The 25,632-nt window shown below is 45.9% G+C and overlaps 1 protein-coding gene across 1 annotated transcript; it reads left to right on the plus strand.

The window, feature by feature from the left end:
* The first annotated feature begins 6,098 nt into the window (after positions 1–6,098).
* On the plus strand, positions 6,099–14,221 carry CHRNB4 (cholinergic receptor nicotinic beta 4 subunit). The gene is made up of 5 exons (XM_033160845.1): positions 6,099–6,240; positions 8,543–8,587; positions 9,363–9,472; positions 10,990–11,965; positions 13,697–14,221. Exons 1-5 carry the CDS (start codon positions 6,127–6,129, stop codon positions 13,835–13,837), a joined length of 1,386 nt encoding a protein of 461 aa, XP_033016736.1. The 5' UTR covers positions 6,099–6,126; the 3' UTR covers positions 13,838–14,221.
* Positions 14,222–25,632: the final 11,411 nt, after the last annotated feature.

A 25,632-nucleotide genomic window follows, 5' to 3' on the forward strand; every position in this document is an offset into this window, starting at 1 on the left:
GATTCTGGATGGTAAACCTGTCAGATTGTTTCTGCAACTCAGGGTGGTTCTAAATACCATCCAGGCTTCCAGAGGGATTCATCCCACTTGATCTTCCCCTTCATCTTCTTTTTATCAAATACTTGCATTATTTTAGAAAAATATAATTTTTTACCCTTTTGAAATGAAATGTAACCATGGAACGCTTCCTAGGCAAGTGTCCATAGATCTATGTTGAATAACAGAGTGTGGTAGCTTCTCTCAAGTGGTCCAGCAACACTTTAATCAGGGATGGAGAACCTGTGAACCCTCCAGATACTGTTGGACTAATATCCGCAAATTCCACTGGAAATGCAAATGAAAGTAAAAATTGCTGCAATATGAGTAGGGTTTTTTAAAACCACAAATGTAAATAAATTTTAGCCCACAATACATAAATAAAATTTCTTCTTCTTTTGCATTGTTTTGTTGTTTGCCTTCTATTGAAATGTGTCAAAATAAATCATGCAATAAATTATGTTCATTTTGGGCATTGGATAGTGAGATGAACAAAGGTTTTAGCAGAAGCCAAACTGCAGCAGAACAGAAACAGTCCTGATTGCGATAAACACAAGATGGGGATGGGGATTGCTGCCTCCTTACATCTCTACCCCCCAGCCAGCACCAGAATTCTGATCAGGACTCCACTTCTAGACTGTGAGAGAATTGGAATTGATGAATTGGATGGACCTTGAAGGTCATCCAGCCCACAACCTCCGCAATGCAGGTTCTATGGTGCAGAATGCAACGGTAGAATCCTCCAGAAAGGCAAGCAAGGGGCATTATCAGATCACAAGGACAAATTCCAGCCAGGCAAAACACTCTAGCACAAAGCAGGGCCTAAAGGGGTGTGCCCTGGGGAGCGTTCCGAGGGCCAGACAGAGAGGTCCACAGGGCCGCATTCAGCCCCTGGGCCCGAGGTTCACCACCTCTTATATAAATGCTCAGTATATAGATGCTCACTCCCCCAAGCAGGAAGATGCCTCTAGGGTCAATGTTACGCCAGGCTGGGGGCTGGATTGAGAGGAGGTGTGTGTCCCCCTCCCCCCCCCCCCCGCTCCTGGCTGAGCTAGCCTCCCACTGACCTCTGCTGGTGGAAGCACATAAGCATCACTCCATTGGTGCTGGCCTGCTCCTTCTGCCTCGGAGGGAGGGCTGCTGGTGCTATCCCCACCAGTGGAGTTCAGTGCAAACCCCCCCCCCAATGGGGCATTCTAAGGGCAGGAAGGAGGCTGATCCAGCCTGAGATCCACTGGATCCCAGACTCACAGCCAGCATTAGACAACACTGAGCCTGATGCGGGACTGATCACCTTAGTCATCAATGTTTGTTCTAACCTATCTGCAGAATTTTAACAGTTTTTTTTGGGGGGGGAGATGGTTCCCTGGGTATTTTTGCTTTCTAATGGTTTGGTGGGTTTTAGCTGTGTTTTTTGTGTGTTTATTTGTATTTTTGTAAATAATTTAGTCCTTGGTTATCAAATATTAACAAAGGTAACATGCACAATACTTCACCATATGAGTTTTAGCTGATTTTATTGATCATTTTGTTATAAACTCTCCACTTAGAAAGCTTATAAATCTTTCTAAATCTAAATAAATTAATAAAGCCCTTTTAAAAAGCAAAACAAAACAAGGGCTACCAACAGCCGAGAAGCAACAGCACACCCACCCACACCCAGAGAGAGAGGGAGGGAGAGAGAGAGAGGATTTTCACCCATCTTGCAAATTGCCCAGATTTGCTCTGGGATAATACCGGAGTTTGCTGGCTGGGTGGTGGTGAGGACTCTTGCCAGGGGAAACGGCCCTCCCCTGGCTTTGGATGGCGCCTGGCTCTCCAAAGCGTTTGCAGTCTGCTGCTGACAGAGGGAAGAATAAGATCCTGTCCCAGGGACACAAGGCTGAGTTAGCTCCTCCTGCGATGAGAAACTTGATTTGTAAGCCAGATGCTTGCAGTAAGCCGAGTCAGACAATGCACAAAGGAACTTAACAAAGACACACAGTGAGAGAAAGTGCAAAGTAGAGTAAGATACAGAGAGAAGGGTCAGCAGGAGAAAATATGGACCATAAAAAGGGTCAGGAGGGTAGCAGAGCAAGGGATGGAGAAGAAATGCAATTCATCTACCAAATTCACACTTTCCAAAACAATATGCAAACCAAAATACAGCTCTTCTTTGAATTTGCCCATCTCTGATATTTCTCTGAATGCTCATCTATGAACCTCATTTCTTGGTCCTTGCTCAACTGTTCCACTGGCAAGCAGTGATGCTACATGATGGCAACATGAGAAGGGGAGAAAGCACTCTGCACATGGTCAAAGGCACCCTTCTGAACAGCTTACATGTAGGAGACTGAAGTTGGTGGAGCACAGGAAGCCTACTGGATCAGACCATTGGCCCATGTGCCTCAACCCTACCTGCACCAAGGGTGGGGAATCTGTGGCTCTCCAGATGTTGCTGGGTTACAACTCTACTGGCCCTAGCTGGTGGCATCTGCAGGGTCACAGACGGCCCATTCCTGGCTGGCAGCAAACTATCCAGGCAGGGGGTTCTTACAAAACGTAAGAAAAGGCTGCTGGATCAGGCCAATGATCCAGCTAGTCAGGCATCCTGCACAAAAGCAGTGCTCTCCCCTCCAACAACTGGTATTCAGCTGTAGAGGCACAGCATTGCATCATGGCTAGTAGCCATCCCTACCTAGAGGTGCCAGGGATTGAACCTGGGGCCTTCTGGATGCCAAGCATGTGCCCTATCCCTGAACCATGAGGTGGCTCTCTCTGCTTTCCTTTCAGCTGAGATGGTGTGGGTGAGCTACATGGATGACTGGAGGAAGGCCTGATGCCCACACTTTATCCTGCAGTGGCGCTGGGGGCGTCCTAAGGAGTCTGCTCTAGAGCAAGTGCTGCCTGGCTGGACAGCACTGGCTGCTTTGGCCCATAGTTCTGTCTCCAGTCCTCCTCTCTCCACCCCCACCCCCACCCCTGCTCTATTGCATCTAGCTAATGAACCATCCCTGTAAAGCAATCTAGTCACATGGACCATTTGCTTGTCCATGGCAAGTGCGCTCAGTGGCCCATCGACGTGGCTTTCCCCCTTTCTTCTCCCACACATTCGCACATCATGATGCCTCTTCTTTCCCATCTCCTGCTCTTTAAGCAGCTGCGGAGAGGGAGGGATCAAAGCTCCCCTCTGTGCAGAAGACCTGCTGGGTCCTACAGCCTCCCTGCTCTGGGTGCCTCTGGACTGGAGCTCCGTTGTGCTTTGATTTCCCCCATGCCTGTCCTGCCCTGACAGCTGAGCCCATCTCCGGCCACCTTCCCCCACCCCGAAGAACAGTTGCTCCCCTCCTTTCTTATGACTGCCATGAGGAAGATCAACTGGCTCTCTCTCTTTGCTGGGCTTTCTTTTTGTATCTACGGTGAGTTGCATTTTCTTTTCAATGCAGTTCCTGCAAAGGGACGGTGGCTTTGGAGCTATTCTTTAAGGCGGGGGGGGCGGGAAGCGATTCTTTGGGAAATGAAGGTTCTTCTCTAACTTTCAAGCAGGATTGTTTCTTTGAAGGGGGGAAATGCATGAAAGTTGAAGCACAATTTACGTGGAATAGGATTTCGATGGGATCAGGAAGACCGGCTTGTACGTACAGACCTGCTCAACTGAATCGGTGCCAAAGCAGAACGGCAAATAAATGTTCATCGGCTGCTGGGCATTATTAGTAGAGGGGAGATGTCAGGAGGCAGTTTCCTGTCACTTTATGGGAATTACAGAAGCAAGACGCTCGAGGTCTTGCAACCCTTTTATTTGAGCAAGTAAGAAGCAATTGATCGTTGAGAAAGTGCTAAAAACCAGCCCCCAGCTGAAAATCCGAGCATAGGTATTTCCTCCTGCATTGAGATGTCTTCCTAGCCTCTCAATGCAGAGCGTTAATATGGTATTACTTTAGCCATGTTGTTCGATAACCTCCGCCTCCCTCTTTGTTCTACTGGATTCCAAGGGAGCAAACTGGCTCGAATTCACATGCTCTGACTTAACTAGGCGATGGATCTTGCTGTCCTTCCAAAAAAGGAAGGCGTTGTTTCGTTACCCAAGTTGTGCTTCATTTACTGAATTTATGCACAGGGGCCGCTCAGAAACACTTTTTGTCGATAAAACATCGTAGGCGTTGTGTGCATGTGTCTGGAGGGGAGAGTTAAGGCTGAAACGAAAAGATAAAAAGGACGCTGACTTTTGACCTAAACAAATATTTCTCTCTGTGTTCTGTTTCCGTTTTTTTTAAAAATGACAGGTTTTTAAAGTGAGGATCCATTAGATCTTACTTGCCTCGGACACGAGATTTTGCCAGAGTGCAGTAGGCAACATTTAGGCAACATGAATAAATCATGTTCTAATAGAGCATCCTGAGAAGCAATAACAATGGCATTCAATAAAGACATTGAGGCATCTTAAAATTTACATTTCCTCCCCGTTCTTTGCTGACAAACAGAAGGAGAAAGAAAATCTGGAATTACGTAAAGTCTAGCAAAGGATCCTTGCTTGTTGCAAATAGGAATTCTGATCATATAAACATTTGGATTAAGCAAGGGAGCGTGACATTAGCCAGTAGAAGACAGAGAAAATAAGTTGCATGTAGTTTTTGCTATGTTGCAGAGCCTGTAAATGCATTTGCCAACTTCACAACAAAGGAATTGATTCTGTTTCCAAAGTGGGCATGTGGTTGCTGTATTGACTGAGGTCTAGTGACTCACTTTGAATCCTTAGATAAGAATGTATTCTGTGGAACTGAAACGGCTGCATAATTAAACCAGCTGTAGGGGAAACGTATCAGTTAAGTATCAGTGATTTTAATTCAGATTTTTAAAAGATTGCATTGCTGTGTTTTTTTAAATAATTTTCATAGGCCGCTTGAACAGGGTTGGCCCCCCTGGTGACAATGTTAATTGGTTGAATGAAAAGTTGCTAGCCTGTTGTGGTGCAAGGAAACCACCAATCACCCATATTGGTTGGTGGTGGTGGGAATAACCAGAGGTTTAGCCATAATTTGTAATCTGACACAATGATGGCAATAATAGTCTATAAATCGGGTTATTTTGCTTTCAGAATATAATGTGCCCAGGACTTAATTTAGTAGTAGTAGTAGTAGTAGTAGTAAGGGGCAGAACCTTAACACTGATTTAAGGAACGACTTGAATTTTGGGCACCACTGAAGCCCCAATATAAAAATATATATTCCAAAGCAACCTGCTGCTGACATCTAGTGGCATGTCCCTATTTGCCACAAAATGAGGAGAAAATAGCATTTGGCGGTGGAATAGGATCGGTAGTTTATAAAGAGTCTGGCTCTTAGATTATTTTCTCACATGGACCTTGACTGAATTAGTGCAGTTGGAGTGGGGAAGAGGGGGGGGGCTGAGCAAGTGCTGGTACGTTTGAAAGAGAAGAAATAGGCAGGGAAAGGGTAAAGCAGCTGGGGGGGGGCAGGCAGGGAGAGGGTTCAGTGGTTGGGGGTATTTTAACAGCAAAGAAGTAGACAGGAAGAGGGGAAGGATTTGGAATGGAAGATGTGAGCTCCCCTCCCCCTGCTGCTTCGGGACTCTAAGGCTCTCTCCCAAGCCTGCTATTCCCATCAAGCTTTCATTACACGAATTTTCATGCAAAATGTTGCTCCACCACCTCAAGGTTATGTTGCTGGGTGTGTGTGTGTGTGTCTGTGATGGGGACGTATTTTATAGTTTCTTCCCCCATGGTTAAATTTTCTACTCAAAGGCTGTGAAGGAATGAAACCGTCCAGCCATTTGCTCTTAATTTTAAAATGGTTGCTTTCTGTTTAGAGTCATTCTGCTTTTGAGGCTGTTCTTCCTAGAGGGTTCAAAAAGTCATAGAATAGACCTATAACGAGTCAACTGAGAAACTGAATCCTATGGAGCGCGTGGGGGAAGAAACCTAGTTACTATGGGATCTAGAAATGTCACATAAATCTCCTGCCCAATGTGTTTTCAAACCAATCCTCTCTGAAGTCAAGTAAGAGGAATGGTGGCACACTGTTGCCATTTTGTGACCCGGTTGCCATTTCCTGTTTGATAGGAAGTGACACAGCCGATGCTGAGGAGAGGCTGATGAACCACCTCCTGAACACATCTCGCTACAACAACTTAATCCGCCCTGCCTTCAACTCCTCGCAGCTGGTCGTTATAGAATTGCAGGTTATCCTGGCCCAGCTTATCAACGTGGTGAGTCTGAGCATCCCTCCCATCGCTCCTTCCTAGCAAAATCTATGACTGTGTAGGTCACAACATGAGCTTTGGGACTGGGCAAGCGTGTGGAAACTCTTCCATAAAGGCTGGCCATGCAGGGTTTGCCTCCACAACCCTGGAGACGGGGTGGGGTAGGGGGTTCGACTAGGCCCATCCCTATAATCCAGACCCCCTTTTCCTAAACCACTGGGACCCCTCCTCCAGATAAGACTCCGCTTGGGTCTCATTCTCCATCCCACTAGCACCATCCCTTGCGTCATCCTCTTCTGTGAGTACCTCTCACTCCCCTTCCACACTGGACTATCTTCTCCATGGCATCTCCATGGGATTCATGGCACCAGTGACCCCAAAAGGTTGGGGACAACATCAGGAGAGCCTGCTGGATCCGGCCCATGGCCCATCTAGCCCAGCATCCTGTTCTCACATTGTCTGTGGGAAACCAGCCAGCAGGATCCAAGCACATGAGCCTTCTCCTGTGGCTTTCTGGTCTTCAGAAACATGGCTGCCTCCAGCTTATTATTATTATTATTATTATTATTATTATTATTATTATTAGTTGACTTTATATACCACCCTATACAAGGGAGTCTCAGGGCGGTTCACAGAATAAAAACAAGTTATAAAAAGGAAAAAAAATACATAATAAAAATAAAAACAACAACCCAATAGCCCCCCCCAAAAAAAAAAAGTTTTAAAAGGGCATAGGATCTGAACCAAAGGCCTGGTTAAAAAGGAACGTTTTTATTCCCCTTTTAAAGCCATCTAAGATGGTGGCCGTCCTCGTTCTGTTGTTTAACTATGTGCTGTGTAAAGAAGAACATCCTCTTATGTGTCCTGACTTAAGCCTTCTTGCGGTTGAGCAGCCATGTGAAAAGAAGCTTGAGTCCCTGGAGAGCTGCTGTGAACCAGAGGAGACAATGCCATCCTCAACACAGTAACCTGGGAGTCACTAGCATAGCTGGGGGGGGGGGGAGGCACGCTGGGCAACCACTTACCCCGGGGGTCTGCAGTGTGCCCAAGCCACATGTCTCTCCTGCTACACCGCTGCCGGGAGTGAGTCTCATTGAATTCTCAGGAAGCTTCCTGCAGCCCTGTTATATATTGTCTACATATGAAGGCAGGCCATGCATGCTAGCTTTGCAGCTGGTCTCTCTTTTCCTTGGTACAATGACTTGGAGCGACTGTTGTTGACTTGGAGCGACTTGCTGCTGTTCGCGTGCTGCAGCCTTAAAACTTGCTGCGCGGTCGGGAGGGGTGCTGGCCGCTCGCGCCCGCCATCTTGGGTGGACTGCGCATGTCTGCACATGCACAGTCCACCTGGGATGCTGCGCGCACGCCGTGACATCAGGGCGTGCACGCGCTAGGGAGCAGCACCCCGCCCTCAGGGGGGTGCCCCCTCGTTTGCTGCCCCAGGCGGCAAAGCGGCTCCCTACGCCCCTGGTTCGATGGACCCATGAGTCTTATTCAGAATAAAGCAGCTTCATGTGTTCCTGTTCTGGAGGACTCTTCTTCCCACCCTTGCATAATCCATCCAATCCTCCCTCCTTCCCTCCTGGATTTCCCTTCCCCTCCTTCCCAGGAGAGGTACAAGAGTAGCACAGCAACTGCCAAAGCCATTCCCTTTTAGCTTGCGACTTGTCCATTAATTTTCCAATTTCTGTGTTTCCATGGGCCTTGTTCTCATTTAAGAAATCTGCCTAGCAAAAGAGCCTGGAGCCTGGCTCATCAGAAAGCTCTCTAATCCAATTTATCCTCTGTGGTTTATTTCCACCTCCAGCCACTTAGCCTCTTCCAGATGTTCCAAGGCTTACTGCCACATTTATTTTGTAATAATATGAATAAACTCCAAATAGAATCATGTCTGCTTCTAGACGATTTAATGTCGCCTGGGCCACCCTGGCCTTACAGATGTTTTGGACTAGGATGCCCATCAACCCCAGAGTTGTAGTTCAAAACATCTGGACCAACACGCCAGGCTATGGAGACCTGCCTTAAAAGGAAACCTTTATTTTAGCATTAACTTCCATGGACGGGATGCAAAAATACAATTCTGCCTCAGATGACGTGGCCAGAGTGGTCCATCAAAGCTTGTGCTACAATACATGTTTGCCTTCTGAAGTCTCCAAGGAAGACTGCCTGCTTGATGCTTTCTACCTGAGTGCCCATCTAGGTTCAGGAGAGTGGATGGAGGGAAGGGTATTCAAGCCTAATGAATGGATCCAATTAAGATACTGCTCTTTACCACATAGATTTTCTGTGTCTTCCTCTTTCTCTTCAGAATGAGCGTGAACAGATCATGACTACCAACGTCTGGCTCAATCAAGTAAGTATCCCGTGGATACATAATTTCTGCTCTATTAATTTACAAACCCATCCTCTCATCATATTGGTATCTGAGAATTTGAAAGGTTGCTATGATGTCCAGCTTGATTTATTTTTGAAGGCTGCTGTCCTATAACTATTTACCTATAGCCATTTATCATACATAACTATTCCAGCTCTACTGAGTGCACTTTGAATAGTTGTGAATGGGATGGTGCGCTGAGGAACCACAGTGAATCCTGCACTTTTTCCCTTCACGGTATATTTGTACGTTTTAGGGGCGAGGGAGTGACTTATGTACTTATAAGTCTAATGTACTTATCTGCCTACTCAGCCACTTACACCTGTGGAGCTGGTAAGAAATCAGTATTTTAGTGTGGCAGCACTGAAAACTCCCTGCCTCTTGACATTACGCAGGTGCCTCCCCTGTACGCTTTTCGGTGCCTTTTAAAAATGGGGAGAGGAGATTATTCAGACATGTTGAACACTGGCATGCTTTTTACTTAAGTTTTGAATATTTTAAAAAGTTGTAAACGGATTTTAATTTAAAAAATGGTTATTTTATTGTTTTATTCTTTTGTAAACTGGTTTTATTACAATCCAGTGCTATATAAATCTTGTGAAATTAACTAAATAAATGATGTTGTTTCAGCAACTGTAGTGTGTGTATGTTTCTAATTGTATTTTGTACAAAAGGGCTGCCCAACAATTAACTGTGCAAGTCTGTTGTGCAATGGGAACAGCGACTCAAAATGTGGGTTGTGTCCCACTTCTAGGAATGGACGGACTACCGCTTAGCTTGGGAACCCTCGGAGTACGAAGGCATCAATAAGCTGAGAATACCAGCTAAGAAAGTCTGGCTACCAGACATTGTTCTATACAACAAGTAAGTTTGTACAACTCGGCGCTATGAATGAAAGGTCTGACTTAGGACCAGATTCAATCCCTTTTTAAAAAAGAAGCCTTCCTGTCATAGTGAACAGAAACCACGAGCCTCCTCTGGCACCCCAACTGCAATTCTGACTGAGACCACGGTGTGACCCTGGTGGCCTGGGGGAGGGCCGTAGCGCAGGAGTCCCAGGCTCAGTCTCCACTGGCATCTCCCCTGCCTGGAATCCCGGAGAGCCTTTGCTGACAGTCAGTGTCAACAATACTGAACTAGATGGACCAATGGTGTGACTCAGTATAAGGCAACTTCCCATGTTGCATGTTCAGCTAAGTCAGGGGTGGGAAGGCTCCTGCCAGTGTGGTGTAGTGGTGGGAGTGCTGGACTGTGACCTGGGAGAGACCAGGGTTCGAATCCCCACTTCTCCATGAAGCTCTCTCTGGGTGTGACCATGGGCCCATCACTCACTCTCAGCCTAACCTACCTCTCAGCTGATGGGTGTTGAGTAAAATCCTGCCAGATCAGATACGTAACCTGTGGATCCTCTTGGATCATGCAGCCAATCCCTGCAGAAGTCGGCCTTGTCAGCCCTGGGACGCCTTGCACTACAGGTGCCCTGGAACGACTCTTGAAGGAAGTTTGTTGAGTTGAGTTGCTCAAAATCATCCTGCAGTGGGGAGACCAATAAGCTCTTGCCTGCTGGGCCTAAAAGATTTCCCACCCCTGAGCTAAGCACACTACCTCAAGGACAGCCACCCCTTAGCCCAACCCTGACCCTTCCGTTGCCATCAGAGGCCCTTCTTCATACTCCCCCTCCGATGGGGTCCTGAGGCAACAGCGTGAGAACAAGGCCATTGGTGGTGGCTCCCCACTTATAGAATGCTCTGGCACCATTGCAACATACTTTTAGGTGCCAGGAAAGACATCTATCCATGGCTTTTCTTCTTCTTCTTTTGCATGACGGGTGGAATGTTTCAATCTAGTTTTGAAAAGAAGAAAAAATTGTCTTTAAAAAAATTTCTTTTAATGTTGGTTTTAATCTATGTTTGTGTTTGTTTTCTATTTAAAATATTGTAATTCACTTTGCATTGCCAACTAATTATTGTTATTAGTGGCTGTCTTCCTCGCATCATGAACTGTAGGGATGGGATAACATTGTAATGTATTGGTACTGAATCTGGATAAGCAGAATCACCAGCTATTTATGAGCTCTTTAATGGTCTTTCGTTGTCAAAAAGCCCCAATATTTTATTATCGGAATTAGTTTTGAATCATAGACTCATAGAATTGTAGAGTTGGAAGGCACCCTGAGGATCATCTAGTCCAACCCCCTGAGATACAGGAATATGCAGCTGGCCCTTATTGGGATCGAACCTGCAACCTTGGGGTTATCAGCACCATGTTCTAACCAACCTAGCTGTCCAGGCTGGTTCAGGTCACAATAGCTGGCTGGCCTCTGCAGCGCTTTGAAACCCACAAGTCCTTTTCTACAGTTACATTTTTCTTGACTCCTTTAGTGCTGATGGAACATATGAAGTCTCTGTTTACACCAACGTGATCGTGAAAAATAACGGGAGCATGTTGTGGCTGCCTCCAGCCATCTACAAGAGCGCCTGCAAAATCGAAGTGAAGCATTTCCCCTTTGACCAACAAAACTGCACCTTGAAGTTCCGGTCATGGACTTACGACCACACCGAAATCGACATGATCCTTAAAACCGGCTCGGCCAGCATGGATGACTTCACACCCAGTGGCGAATGGGACATTGTGGCGCTCCCGGGGCGGCGAACTGAGAACCCCTTGGACCCAAACTACGTGGATGTGACATACGACTTCATCATTAAACGGAAGCCTCTTTTCTACACCATCAACCTCATCATCCCTTGTGTGCTCATAACATCCTTGGCCATCCTCGTCTTCTACCTGCCGTCAGACTGCGGAGAGAAGATGACGCTGTGCATCTCTGTCTTGCTGGCTTTGACTGTGTTCTTGCTCCTGATCTCCAAAATCGTCCCCCCAACATCGCTGGACGTCCCGTTGATTGGGAAGTACCTGATGTTCACAATGGTCCTGGTGACGTTCTCCATTGTGACCAGTGTCTGCGTGCTGAATGTGCACCACAGGTCTCCCAGCACCCATGCAATGCCTCCGTGGGTGAAGGTGGTCTTCCTCAAGAGGCTGCCCAGCTTCCTGTTCATGAAGCGCCCAGAGAATAACTCCATGAGGCAAAGGCTGTCCAGCAGCAAGAGGAGCAAAGCAGACACATTTTGCAGCAACCCGTCAGACCTGTATAAGGGCTCCTCCACTTACTTTGTGAACACAGCCTCTGCCAAAAAATACGACCTGAAACTGACGGAAAACCCTGATCCCATTGGCAGCCACCAGGATGTTAGGCTACGGTCATCGGCAAAGTTTTCCCCTGAGGTCCAGGAAGCTATTGAGGGTGTCAGTTTCATAGCAGACCACATGAGAAGTGAGGACAACAACGAGACTGTAAGTAGCACAAGGAACCTTTCATTTCCCCACCACGCTTGGTCCCACAGTCTTCTCCCACTTTCTTCTCTAGAAATCTCAGGCAATTTGAGGGCCTCTGTCTTATTGTGTGTTCATGATGGTTCGTGTTCATGGTGGTCCTCTTGCCTCCTGGTGCCCCCATAGGTAATCCCACTCCCCTTGGACAGATTCAGGACACACAGCACAGAGTTAAACTCTGGAACTCCTTCCCTCCAGGAGGCAGTGATGGGCACCAATTTAGATGGCTTTAAAAGAGGATTAGACCAATTCACGGGGCAGACGGCTGTAGGTGGTTACTGGCCACAAAGCCTGTGCTCTGCTTCCACAGTTGGAGGCAGTAAATGCTTCTAAGTGCCAGACGCTGGAAAGCACAGGAAGGGAGAGGAGGACTCTTGTGCTTGGATCCTGCTTGCAGGCTTCCCACTGGAGCACCTGATTGGCTACTGTAAGAACAGGATGCTGGACTAGATGGGTCCTGGGCCTGATCCTGCAGGTTCTTCTTATGTTCTCCTATCAAGGAGTGGCTGTTGCTTTCTTCAACATGGGGGTATCCAGGCTCTTCGTTGGGACCCAGTGGGCTAGAGCTAGAATTAAAAACTTTAATTTTGTTCAGTAAAAAAGTATACCTCATCTAGCACACTGCATTGCAATGGCTACAACAGGGAGTCATAGCTGGACTCACAAGCAATTTTCAAAACAAAACAAAATAAAAAAATCTTTCCAGTAGCACCTTAGAGACCAACTAAGTTTGTTCTTGGTATGAGCTTTCGTGTGCATGCACACTTCTTCAGATGCACACGAAAGCTCATTCCAAGAACAAACTTAGTGCTACTGGAAAGATTTTTTTATTTTATTTTGTTTTGACTATGGCAGACCATCACGGCTACCCACCTGTATAAGCAATTTTCACGTGGTCCATGGGGTGGGGGGTAAAAATTTGGCCCCAATGGCTTTATTGACCTAATTCAACAAAGCTTTTTTATTGGTTTTGTGGAACTGCCCATTTTAAGCAAAGATGGTTGTAGCCATAGGAGCCAACTCCTAGGGGCCATGGGGGCTTCAGCCCCCACAATGAAATATTTGAAGGGTCCGAGCCCCCACAAAGTTATAGGGTATTCCCATTCAAATGGTGTGGGTGCACTGTGTCATGTGATAGATTGTGTGGGGCAGGGCTTACCCGGGCCCCCAGAATATTTTATTCAAGTTGGCACCCCTGGTTGTAGCATAAGGATTAGGACAGCATTCTTCAGTGTTGCATCCCCAGATGTTATTGGATTACAACTCCCATCATCCCAGCCCTCTTAGCCAATGGCCAGGAATGATGGGGCCTGTAATCCAACAACAACTGCTCGATCAGAGGGGGACGGAGGGTCAAAACAGCCTCCCAGCTGTGCAGTCCCGCCCCCAGCTCCTCCCAATATTCTGATGTCACGCACATGACATCTCCCCCCCAATCCATCACCCTCATAAGGTGGTGCTTCTGGGCTTGAGGCTGAACTAAGCAGTGTGCATTTCTGACCTTCATATCTTCTGAAGCCTCAGACTGATTCCCCGATTACTTCTTAGCTGGTATTTAAAATTCATCAGTATGAATTGATTGAATATAAGTTCCATAAACGCCATGCAAGAGAGCCACAGTGGGACAGGCACTTGGGCAGTTTATGCAATGGATAAGTCATTAAATTATTTAATTGAGTTTTTCTCTTCTAGGTCATCGAAGACTGGAAATATGTTGCCATGGTAGTGGACAGACTGTTTCTCTGGATATTTGTCTTTGTTTGCGTGGTGGGGACTGTTGGGTTATTCCTGCAGCCGCTGTTTCAAAACCACTCAGTTGGCGTGAGCCCTTAAACTGGGTAAATCCGAGACCTAGGGTTGCTTATTCACTGACCGGGCTGGACTCTGTTTTGAGTTCCACAAGTATAATTTCAGAGTCCAGTCATTTGAGCAGGATTTATTTATTTATTTTTACTAGGGTGGGGAGAACATAAAAATCATTATTTGATTTAATCAACTTCTTTAAGGTGAGCTTATATCCCACGTGACACTTTAGCCTGGGTGCTTGCGCTGAGTGAGGTGTTGATGAAAGCTGGCAAAAACAGTTAGGAAACAATGGTAAATTCAGTAATTGTACATTTAACCCCAGTCCCCAAATGCCTGCCCTTACTTGGCTTCCAAAATACAATCCAGCTAGGGCTCTGGTGGGCTCCAGGTCATGAGAGTCCCATGCGTGCTCAGCAGATATGGAGAGATACCGCCCCGCCCCCCAGCATCCTTTAAAGTTGGAACAGTTTCATTTCTTTGGACTCTTCAGCAAAATACTCCATCTTCAGTGTTACCTCTTTATTAAGTTCATTTAAACAGAAGTTGGGTGCCCATCTGTTAAGGACTCTTTAGCTGTGATTCCTGCATTGTTGGGGGTTGGACTAGATGACCCTTGGGGTCCCTTTCAACTCTACAATTCTATAATTCTGTAAAAACACTTGTTTTCAGATGGTTGGTTGGGATCGAAAGCTGGGTCATGGGTTAGCCTAAAAGTGGGCACAACCAGTTTTATCTTTTAATACTAGTTTTTAAAGGGAAGGAGAAGAGCACAGACAGGACTCTGAATGTTTACAGATGGATGGGTTTGATGGTGTTAGTCCCACCTTCCACAAACTGTATTTGACACCACATCTCAAAGAACCTATGCACATACATTTATATCTTTTTCAGCGCAATATCTCTCCCCCAGAGTAGGAGCCTAGGAACATGCACAGCCTGTACAAGCACAGGCTTTGTCTGTGTTGTTTGGCAACCTTCTTCAGTAGGAAGTGTGCCCTGGGTGCACACATAATGCTGAAGAAAAGCTTAGTGTTGCAAAAATGAGCCTAGGCAAGTCTTGGCCTCGTGCGCTGTCCTTCCTCTCGGGGTTGAGAGGAGACGATTGGCTTCCGTTTCAGATTCACTGCAGGTGACAGACTGCTGCAGGTGTCAGCAATGCTTTGCGGAGGCAAGCTAGCTTCAAACCATAGTTTAAGAAGCTATCTTGTTTGCACGAACTGAAGTTAAGCGCAGTTTAGAGATCAGATGTCCCATTGTGGCTGTGCTGGAGGAGAGGGGAATGGGGAGCACAAGAACTGAAGGCTCACTGCAGATCATGGGTCAGCAAACTAAGGCCCACGGGCCAGATCAGGCCCAATTGCCTTCTAAATCCGGTCCACAGACGGTCCGGGAATCACTGCCTGGATCGCCAGCACGCACGTTCTTTCCCTCTCCCTCACACACAGTGGCGGCGCCTCCTCCCTTCCTCCTCCTGGCTTCTCCCTGCCCTGCCTAGAGGAAGAAGGGGGCTGGGCTTTTTTGGTGCCAGCGCCTCTCCAGAGCCCTTTCGCACACCACTCCTCGTCCCTCCGCCGCCACCAGCCCCTGCCACTCGAAAGACACAGGAGCCGCAGCTGGCTGAGCGCCCCTCTCAAGCGGCCGCCATTTAAAGCAGCCCCTCTCCGGAGCCCTGCCATGCGCCACTCACCATCCCTTGTTCATTTCCCCCCTCAAAATATAGTCTGCCCCCCCCCACAACGTATGAGGGACAGTGGACCAGCCCCCTGCTGAAAAAGTTTGTGGACCCCTGCTGCAGATCAGGCAGAGTGGGGTGTTTGCCACAGGCAACAGGTGAGATACTGAGGGTAAGAGGTTGGAGGGCTGTATGCAGCCTGCCCTGCACCCCCTAAACCACCCTGCTACCCTCAGGTGTGATGGAGGATGCTGCCCGCTCACCAGTGCAGAAGCAAGACTCAACTGCTGGTCCAGATGGCAGGGTGTGCTCTTGTCCTTCACCTCAGGCAGCAAAATGTCAGGCTGGCACTGACCACAGTTAGCCCAACCTGGCTAACTGGCACCCGCCGAGATGTCATTGGATTCCAACGCCCACCAGTCCACGCCAGCATAGCCAATGGCCAGAGATGGTGGGAGTTGCAGTCCGTCAACTCCTGCAGGCCCAGATTTCCAACCCCTGATGTACATCATGTGCAGGTTGAAAAAGGCTCTTTCAGACATCATGGCACCTGGGTGTTAGAAGAAATGCCTGAATGCTCCTAGGTTAAAGTCTTAAGGCAATGGGGGTGGCAGCGTAGGCCATAGCATGGAGGGAAATGAGGAAAAAGTGGAAGGCAGGGACAGAAAGAATCAGACAGGTGCAAGCATATGTAGTCAAAGTAATAAAATTAATAAATCAAGTGGACTCCATGCAACAGGATGCGGTCAAAGGTGGGATCCAGGTCTGAAAAAAACTGAATTGAACGCAAAATACTTTATTTTGGTCTTTTATAGAAATGGGAGGAGGTATGTTTGGAACTTGCAGATTTTTCTCTGTAGGCACAAAGACAGTCTATTAAAATAGTATTTTACTTAAAACGCTTTCAGAGTGGAAGTCCTCTTCATTTCACAAGGTGCTCTGTCGCTCTGATACTTGTTTCCACAAAACGCACCACACCTGACATATAGTCCTTTCCTGTTTCAGCCAAAACAGTGATTGTTCGAAGACAACAGACTAACACAAAGGAATACACAAACATATTGTTAGGGGTTTCCTAACTGATTGCTATCAGTGTGGGCTCCCTGAGGCAATGCCTGTCCCAGTATCATGTCTCCACCCTTTATGAGAGCTAAGAGCTAGTTGGTGGTCTGTGGAGATGACCCATCTGGATTGGGGGGGGAGAGAGAGGTGTCTTCTCTCTACATAAGAAGAACAATAGATTGAAGTAGCAGAGAAACTGATACAGGGCAGGAGCGAAAAATTTAGGCTTGGATTAGGATTGAAGAGTTCTGTTGCCCATGTGTAACAAATTCACTTAAAAACAGCGGGCATTTTGCAGTTTGGAAAGTGACAGGGGAAATGATGGAAAAGGATGGGATGAACAAATGTTTAAGGGGAACATGTGTAAACACCCAGGGGCGTAGCAAGGTAAATTGGTACCCGGGGGCAAAAAAAAATTGTCCCCTCCCCACCGAGGCATGGGAAGGTCAGGTGGTACCCGGTGCGGAAATTTTTTTGTCAACCCCCCCCCCCCCATTGATTCCCCCACACACACAAAAATGGTTTTACGTTATTTCATATTTTCTTACAAAGGAATAATAACAAGTAATAATAAAAAACTTTTATTTATATCCCGCCCTCCCCGGCCGAAGTCGGGCTCAGGGTGGCTAACATCAGATACATAACATTGGTATAAAATCAAACAATAATTAAATTACCTCCTAAAAACATATCAAAATCAAATTAAAGTCTAATTAGATGGCTTTCCACAGGGTTAGGGTTGGGAACAGTAAGTGTTCTCTGAATTGAAATTTCAGCCTTCATGACATAGGAAAACAGCCAAGTAAACAGCTATTTTGGTGGAGGAGGGTCAAGATATTAACTGATATGCATGAAGTTTCATATATAGCTATATAATCCCTAGTATAGTAGGATAAGACCTTCGGAGCAGGCATTAAAAAAAAATTACAATTTTTTTTTTCCAAAAAAATGATAATTTGTCACTCCCTCCATTATGTAACCCGGGGTGCCCCCCCTTGCTACGCCCCTGCCCAAGAGCAAATGAGGATGAATGCAAGCTGAGTGCACATTATTATATAACCAACCTGCAAACAAACTGGAATGACTATTCAAAGCTCAGAAGCACAGCAGTCTACTTTCCATGTCTTGGTAAAGTACGTGAACACACCTTTCTGAGTTGTTGTGGGCAAAGGAAACAAGCCACAGTTCCTGGCTTAGCCAACGAGGGATCGTGGTTTGTTTTACACCAGCAAACCATGCAAAGCCTTGGCTACAGAACATGGTTCATTGGGAGCAAAGCAAACTGAAAGCCTTGTCTTATGGTTTGTTTCCTCCCAGCAAGAGTGGGAAGAATCAAAGCATCCGGAGTTGGCACCTTCACCGTAACTGTTAGATATGTAACCTGATGTGCAAATGAGGCCAGTGGGACAGAGATCCCAGTTTGGCTTCAGTGAGCATCTTAGGTGCTGACTTTTTCCACAGATCTGAAGTGAGAGCAATGGACTTTGGGTGCCTGCTATTTAAGCTATGTGCCTCCATTTACGTTCAGACATTACAAAACACCAAATCAGCTACATTGGATAGAAAAGTATTATGTTTGGTTTAATTGATTACCGGTATTTGGTGAAGGACATATGCCTAAGATCTTGTTCCGTTATATCCTTTGTTTGCTATGGTGTTTTACATTTACATTCCCCATCCATGTATACTGGATACAGCAATATGAGATACATGAATAAGATGTTTATGAAAAGAGAAGTGGGGTGAAAATAACAATATGCATAGATATCACACAGACATCATCCTGATACTGCTCCACACTTCTGACTTATCAAAGTGGAGAAACATTTCAGTGGCAGCACTACTAGCTACATCCTCTTGAGCGCAACGGGAGAGAAAAGGGCACGGGAGGAGCTCCTCAGATGATGTGCAGAAGAGGGACTGATCAGGGTCTTGAAAGCAGCACCAGTTCCTCCATAATCAACACCATCTCTTCGGAGCATCACAAGGCTGTTTTTTGCCAGCAAATTCAGACATCTGCCTCTTTTGCTGACTACATTCCAACTCTCAAATTATTTCTCAGCATCCAACCGGAGCAGTTAGCTAGTAGCCACCAGCCATCAGTGTTTCCTTGAAACATCCTCTAGACAACCCCCATTAAAGAGATGGCTCTGGCTACTAAACAAAATGTAACCATCTACAATTGGGATGAGGAATCTGAGGCCTTCCATATGCTGTTAGACTGTAAATCCCACCATCTCTAACTGTTGGAGTGATCGCCCCAAACTCTTGGCAATGCTGAATGGCGCTGTTGGGAGTTTGAGTCCAACAACACCTTGAGGGATGTAGGTTATCCATCCCTGATATAGAACAAGAAGTCTTGCTCAGTAAGAATCAGCATGGGTTCTACAAGTTCTGTAAGGTTTTAGAGCTTTTTGAAAGTGGCAACAAGCATGTAGTCAAGGGTGAATTCGTAGACATTGTGCATTTGGATTAAAGAACAAACAAATGAACACAAAATGTGTACCTGTATACCAGTCACACTCATTCATGTAAGGGACCCCTGACCATTATGTCCAGTCGTGTCTGACTCTGGGGTTGCGGCGCTCATCTCGCTTTACTGGTCGAGGGAGCCGGCATACAGCTTCTGGGTCATGTGGCCAGCATGACTACGCTGCTTCTGGTGAACCAGAGCAGCGCACGGAAATGCCATTTACCTTCCCACTGGAGCGGTCCCTATTTATCTACTTGCACTTTGACGTGCTTTCGAACTGCTAGGTTGGCAGGAGCAGGGACCGAGCAACGGGAGCTCACCCTGTCGTGGGGATTTGAACCACCAACCTTCTGATCAGCAAGCCCTAGGCTCTGTGGTTTAAAAAAACCTCTTAAGTGGTTTACATAAAGTGTTTTTCAAAAAGCTTTTGATAAAATCTCACCAAAGGTGTCTGAGCAAGCTTAGCACTAATGGGTTGAAAGTCCTATTATGGATCCATAACAAGAAGCAGAGAGTAGGAAAAAATGGACAGTTCTCAAGACTGGGGGTGTTTGGGCAAGATTTGGGCACCCAAAAGCCAGTGCTTTTTATTTTGTTCAAGAATGAGCAGTGAGTTGGCCAATCTTGTTGACAACAATTATTCAAATGTAAAAAAGGATATCGTCAAACAGGTTAACTGGACATTGAAATGGCAGGTGCCGTTCACTGTAAGGAAGTGTAAGTTGATGTAAATTGGGGCAAAAAGGTCTTGACTTCCCATGTATGAGCTGATGGGGTCTGAGCTGGCAGCAACCAACCAGAAATAAGACCTTAAGGCAGTGTTTTTCAACCACTGTTCCGTGGCACACTAGTGTGCCGCGAGATGTTGCCTGGTGTGCCGTGGGAAAAATTGAAAAATTACTTTATATATAGTCAATATAGGCACAGAGTTAAATTTTTTAACATTTTCTAATGGTGGTGTGCCTCGTGATTTTTTTTCATGAAACAAGTGTGCCTTTGCCCAAAAAAGGTTGAAAAACACTGCCTTAAGGACACAGTGAAGAGGCTGGCCCAGGACATAGCAGCTTTGAAACAGGCAAAATTCATGCTAGGAATCATTTAGGAAAGGGGTTGAGAATAAAGGGATTGAGAATAAGGGATTGAGAATAGTTCAACTGGGAGGAAACCACCTTTGTTCACGGAGTAGATTGATAGCAGCAGGTGACAGGCCTTCTTACTGCTGTTCTACAGTGAACGCTCGGGTTGCGAACATGATCCATGCAGGAGGCGCGTTCGCAACCTGTGGTGTCCGCAACCTGCAGCGTTGCGTCTGCACACACGCGGGTCGCGATTCAGCGCTCTGCGCATGCACGAGTGCTGAAACCCAGAAGTAACCCGTTCCGGTACTTCCAGGTTCGGTGCAGAGCACAACCCAAAAATGCCTAACCCACAGCATTCGCAACATGAGGTATGACTGTACTTCTGAATAATGCAAACTTCCATAGCTGGGCTGGTGATGTTGATAATGATATGATTGCCCTGTCCTCCCTCAGTCTCCAAGGAGCGACAGACTCCAAGGGTTCAGCAAAGACTGTGGTGCCTCGAAGATGCATGGCCTTCTTACTGCAACCTAAGCAGAGGATGGAGGGGCTCACAGCATTAACACCCCAAAATTGTTGCACACCACTCCAATCTCTGAGTGATGACAAATTCCAGGGGTTCCAGGCATTTACCCATGGCTTGGGTTCCTTGGAATGAGGGTCAGTAGAGACTGTGGTGTCTTTAGGATATATGATTTATTTAAAAACTTCTCCCATGGTCCCAGCTTTGTCATCAAGCATGGCTCTGTCTCTCTGGCGTTGTGTGCTCTTTTGCCCAGCTCACACACCCCACATTCTTAGTACCAGCCAGGTGAAGGGGAGGGAGCCACACCAGTTTCACTCATTGACCCTCTGGCACAGAATCTTTAATTGGTGCTCACAACCATTGCCTAGACCAGGCTTCCCCAACCTCGGCCCTCCATATGTTTTGAGACTACAATTCCCATCATCCCTGACCACTGGCCCTGCTAGCTAGGGATCATGGGAGTTGTAGGCCAAAAACATCTGGAGGGCCGAGGTTGAGGAAGGCTGGCCTAGACAAAGGGGTGTTGATGGAGTCATTTAAGTTGCAAACTACAGCCTTTACTTACAATTGTCCAGCTAGTCCTTTATCAGTACCCTCTGTTCAATAGCTTTTTGCTTTATATTCCTATTTTTATTCTGTATAATTTTCAGAAGATGTTCTACAACATGGTGTTTTGACAGCCATCTGTCAGGAATGCTTTGATGGTGTTTCCTGCTTGGCAGGGGGTTGGACTGGATGGCCCTTGTGGTCTCTTCCAACTCTATGATTCTATGATACTGTCTTTTTATTAATTATTATTATTATTTACAAAAAAAAACCTCCAGTTGCTCATTTAGCAATGGAATCTTACACCAGCTTTTAACTCTTACTTTTAACCCCAAGAACCAGAAAGAGGCTCAGGCATCACACAGGCTCTCCCCACCCGCAAACCTACATCATTATCTTGCCTTGACACCTGGTACAGCTTTGGATCAACACAGAACAGGTCAAGCCTCTGTGCCCAGCTCTCCCGGCCTCTCTGCCCTTCCAGCTCCCTGAAAAGCCCACCCCAGGCTTTGGTCTTGTTGCTGCTGCTTCACTTTCCTGCGGTTAACTGCACCCAGCGCATCCCTTTGAAGCAAATCAGAGCACTGAGGTGGTCCCCTGGCCTTTGTCTCCAAAGAACTCACATGAGTGTGTCTCCAACCTCCCAACCGTACTATGGTCACGCAGACATCTAAGCCCCACACACGAGGCGGCAGACTCACTCCACTGAATGGAAATGCCCATCAACTGGGGGGCCCAGCCCCTTCAAATATTTTATGGGGAGGGCAAAGGGACCTTGGACCCTAGAAGCCATGGCTCCCTCCCAAGAATCCTGGGAACCATAGTTTGCCCCTCACAAGAGCTACAGTTCCCAGCACCATTATTCTTGGGGGGAGCCATGTGCTTTAAAGGTATAGTACGGCTTTAATTGCCTTAATACGCAAGTGGGTGGATGTTAATTCTGCTATGGGTTTTTGTAGACCAGACATTTGCTTTGTGGTTGGCTGGAGATCAGCTGCATGAACTGCATGGCTGGTGTGGGACTGTGTGAGAGTGACCTGGGTGTAGCCGGGGGGGGGGGGGTGATCTGTCCCACCACTCAAGTAAATAAATAAATAAATATACTTAACTAAAAATAGAAACTGCAGAAAGATTTTGACAGATTTTTCTGAGCTCTTGGGGTCAAAAGAAAGTAATTTAAAACAACTGTTGTTGAGACATTTCATTCCGAATCTGCTAGACAGAGGATGGCGAAAGGCGGGTGTCCTGCCGCCCCCCCCCATCATAAATCCTGGCTACACCCCTGGAAAATGAGACTTGTATCCTGAAGATGTACTTGGGAGAGGTTATGACGGGAGATGGGTATCGGTGCAGCTTCTCTTTTAGTTTTTTTGGTCAGTTGTAAATTATGCTGTTTTGTGGGGTTTTATTGTATTTTTGCACCTGAATTTTTCTATAATGTATTTGTATGTTTAAGAGAATATTTGTTTTCCTATTCATCATGTTTATTTAAATGCGCTTTGTATTTGACCTTCCTCTGTAATGTTTCATTTTGATATTTTGTGATTTTTTTTTATTTGATGCTTTAAATTTGTCTGTAAACTGCTTTGAGGTTATTATTTTCTGAAATATTAAGCATTATAGAAACAATTTAAATAAATTAGTTACATAGTAACAAAATGGGTCCTGCAGCACATCTAGGAATAACTGTGACTCCTGAGGAGTGTACAGACCATAATTTTAAAGAACATTCATTCTTCCCCTCAGAGTATTCTGGGCACTGTAGTTTACCCCTCACAGAGTTCAAATTCACAGCTATCCTTAACAAACTACAGTGCCCAGAATTCTTTGCAGGAAAAAAGTGCTTTGAATGTACATTAAAGACACAGTGCACAAGCACAGAGCCTAGATTCCTCTCTCTCATACACCTCCTCCGTTTCTGTCGCGGTCATTAAGAAAAATCCATAAAACATCTAAGAACTGCATTAGCTAATTCATTAATGGTGTCTGACTATCAGCTCAGCTCCAAAGTGCTGCTTTTAATGATATGCAAACTCAAGTCTTGTCAATATCCGTTACATGCACAAATTCAATTATCCAATTTTCATTAACTTGGAGTTGTCTGAAAGAGCTTGGCATGGAATTTGGAGCAAGGTTCCGATCTTCCCTGCATGGCCAACTGCAAAAGCTCTTAACTATGGTTATCAGGTTATCAGCTTTGCTTATGCATGAGCACATCGGCGGATGAGGAGGTTTTCATGCTTGCTGTAGCTGCACCTATTTGACTTGACAATTCCCCTGTCTTGGTGTGGGCAGCCAGGAAAGGGGCAGGGCTGGCCACGGTTATAGAGAGCGAGCTTCCAGGCACGGAATGGTAGGTTCAGGGCCCTGCTGCTGGCAACCCACTGCTCATGACTGCATCTGTCAGAATCCAGGCTGTCTTATTTTGCAAGGAGTCTGTGCAAAGCTGCCCAGCTGCTTCTGTCTCCGGCAGGCTCTCTTGCTGAGTGGAGAGGATGCTGGAGCTGCTCCTGCCTGTGGCTCTTCTCCTTTTGCTTAAAGGTGAGTGACTTTTGACGGCTAGGGGAGAGGATTGCGGGTGGGGCAATTGCAGAGGGTAGAATACACTTATTGGATTTCAATGGAACCTGAAGTCGGGTTTGGGAATCTGTAATGTAAGATTCCTTTTCATTCTGGAGGGTTGTGCAGCTGGATCTGTAATTTTTTTTTTAACCTCTCCTTTGAAAAAGCAAAATGGTTGATTGGGAATGCCATACATTTCTCGTAATTTCCCAGGGGAATGGGTTGTGTGTGTTTCAGTTTGACAATGTGGTCAAGGCCAGAAATGGTGACGTCCTCACCCTGCAGAATGTGTGTGAGATAAGTGACCTAACCTCTGACAAACTCAGCTTTTAAGCTTGTTTTGGTAGCAGGGAGGGTGGGGTCATCTTTAGCAGAGTGGTGGGTGCTGGAAAGAGGGAAAACTCAAGAGGAGAACAGGCCAACTATGAGAGGTGGGAAGAGAGAGAACCAAAGCAGGCATATGAAAACTTCATATTTATGCCAAGGAAATCATACATGAAAATAAGGGGCTATTTTTTTTAATAAAAAATCTAAAATGCTAATGTTCCAGGTTCTCTCACTTAAGAGGTTACCCCTGAAGGACTTAAAGTTATATATAAATTAACTCAGAATTAGTAATTTCCTTCTTTTTGCAAGGAAATATCACTTTCCCAAGCAAACCAATGAAAAAATTTAAACCTTGTACAGTACAATATTTTAAACCTTGTACAGGCTGAACTTTTGGAGCACTGAATGTTAAATGTCTGCAATATGTAAAATGTACCTGAAAATAAAAATTCATGCTGTTTTTATAGACCAGTTGGGAACATGTCTGTTTTCCTGGAATATATACAAGGAGTGAAACTCTCCCAAAACAAATGTAGTGTGAGCTTTCAAATTTCTGTTTTGCTGTTGAGTAGCTGTTGATTGAGGGGATGTGTGGCAGGTTTTCACAAAGGCAAGATTTTGAAGCAAAACATTAGATGTGCAAAAATAATGGCTTTTAAAGCAGAGGTTATAGGCAACCCACCCATTCCTAGGATGGCCTGTTAAATCCACAGGTCTTTTCAACCATAAATAAACAGTGCTTTGTTACTTGGTTGACCGAACATCAGAATCACAACCAAATTGCATGTGCTCAGAGGGGCACAACCACCTTTGCAAATAGGAGTCCAGAGTCTGCATTGCATTTTGAGCAGCCCCTAAATTGTGTCGGTTGGAAGAGAGAGCAAAACAAAGCACGCACCTCTTTTTCTCTAATCCAATATGGTAGCAAACATTGTTTGCACAGCAGATTATGTTCCTCTGCATTTCTGCTCATGTTTCAAATGTGGGGAATTTGTTTTAAGAGATTCTGTTGCCATTTCTATCAGTAGTGCACCCTTGGCTAGAAATGTTTCAAAATGTTTTTAACAAATCATAGCGAGCAATACAAAATGGTTAGAACAAATAGCAGAAATTGTAACAGTGGTGTGAAGATAATGCAAAATCCATGCCCCCCCCCACCAATGTGCGGAGCACTTTGGAACAGCAGTTCATGGGGCAAAGGGACTGTTGCAGAGGAAAACCAGCCACATCTCTGTGTTCAGAAGCAATCTGTGCAGGCTCATCCACCGCCCCCGGCCACAAAACAATGTTGATCAGTTCTACCATCAGAACATGATTTACACATGCTGCGAGCATTTTGATCTTTTGTTTTAGCCTTAATAGAAAATATTCAGTATAGAGCGTTTGAACTCCAAGGAGGGCAAGTATACTGCATATATATTTCTTTTGAGGGGGTGATGCTGCAGATATTTCTCTAGTTTCCTCCATGAATTGCTTTCATTTATGACTGTAAACCCCAGGATACTAAAATGATCTTAGCTCACTCACACTTTTTTTTTGTAGGAAGGAGTTTCCTCTACTAAAATAAATAAGCCA

This window comes from Lacerta agilis, chromosome 9 (assembly GCF_009819535.1).
Source record: "Lacerta agilis isolate rLacAgi1 chromosome 9, rLacAgi1.pri, whole genome shotgun sequence".
NCBI lineage: Eukaryota > Metazoa > Chordata > Lepidosauria > Squamata > Lacertidae > Lacerta > Lacerta agilis.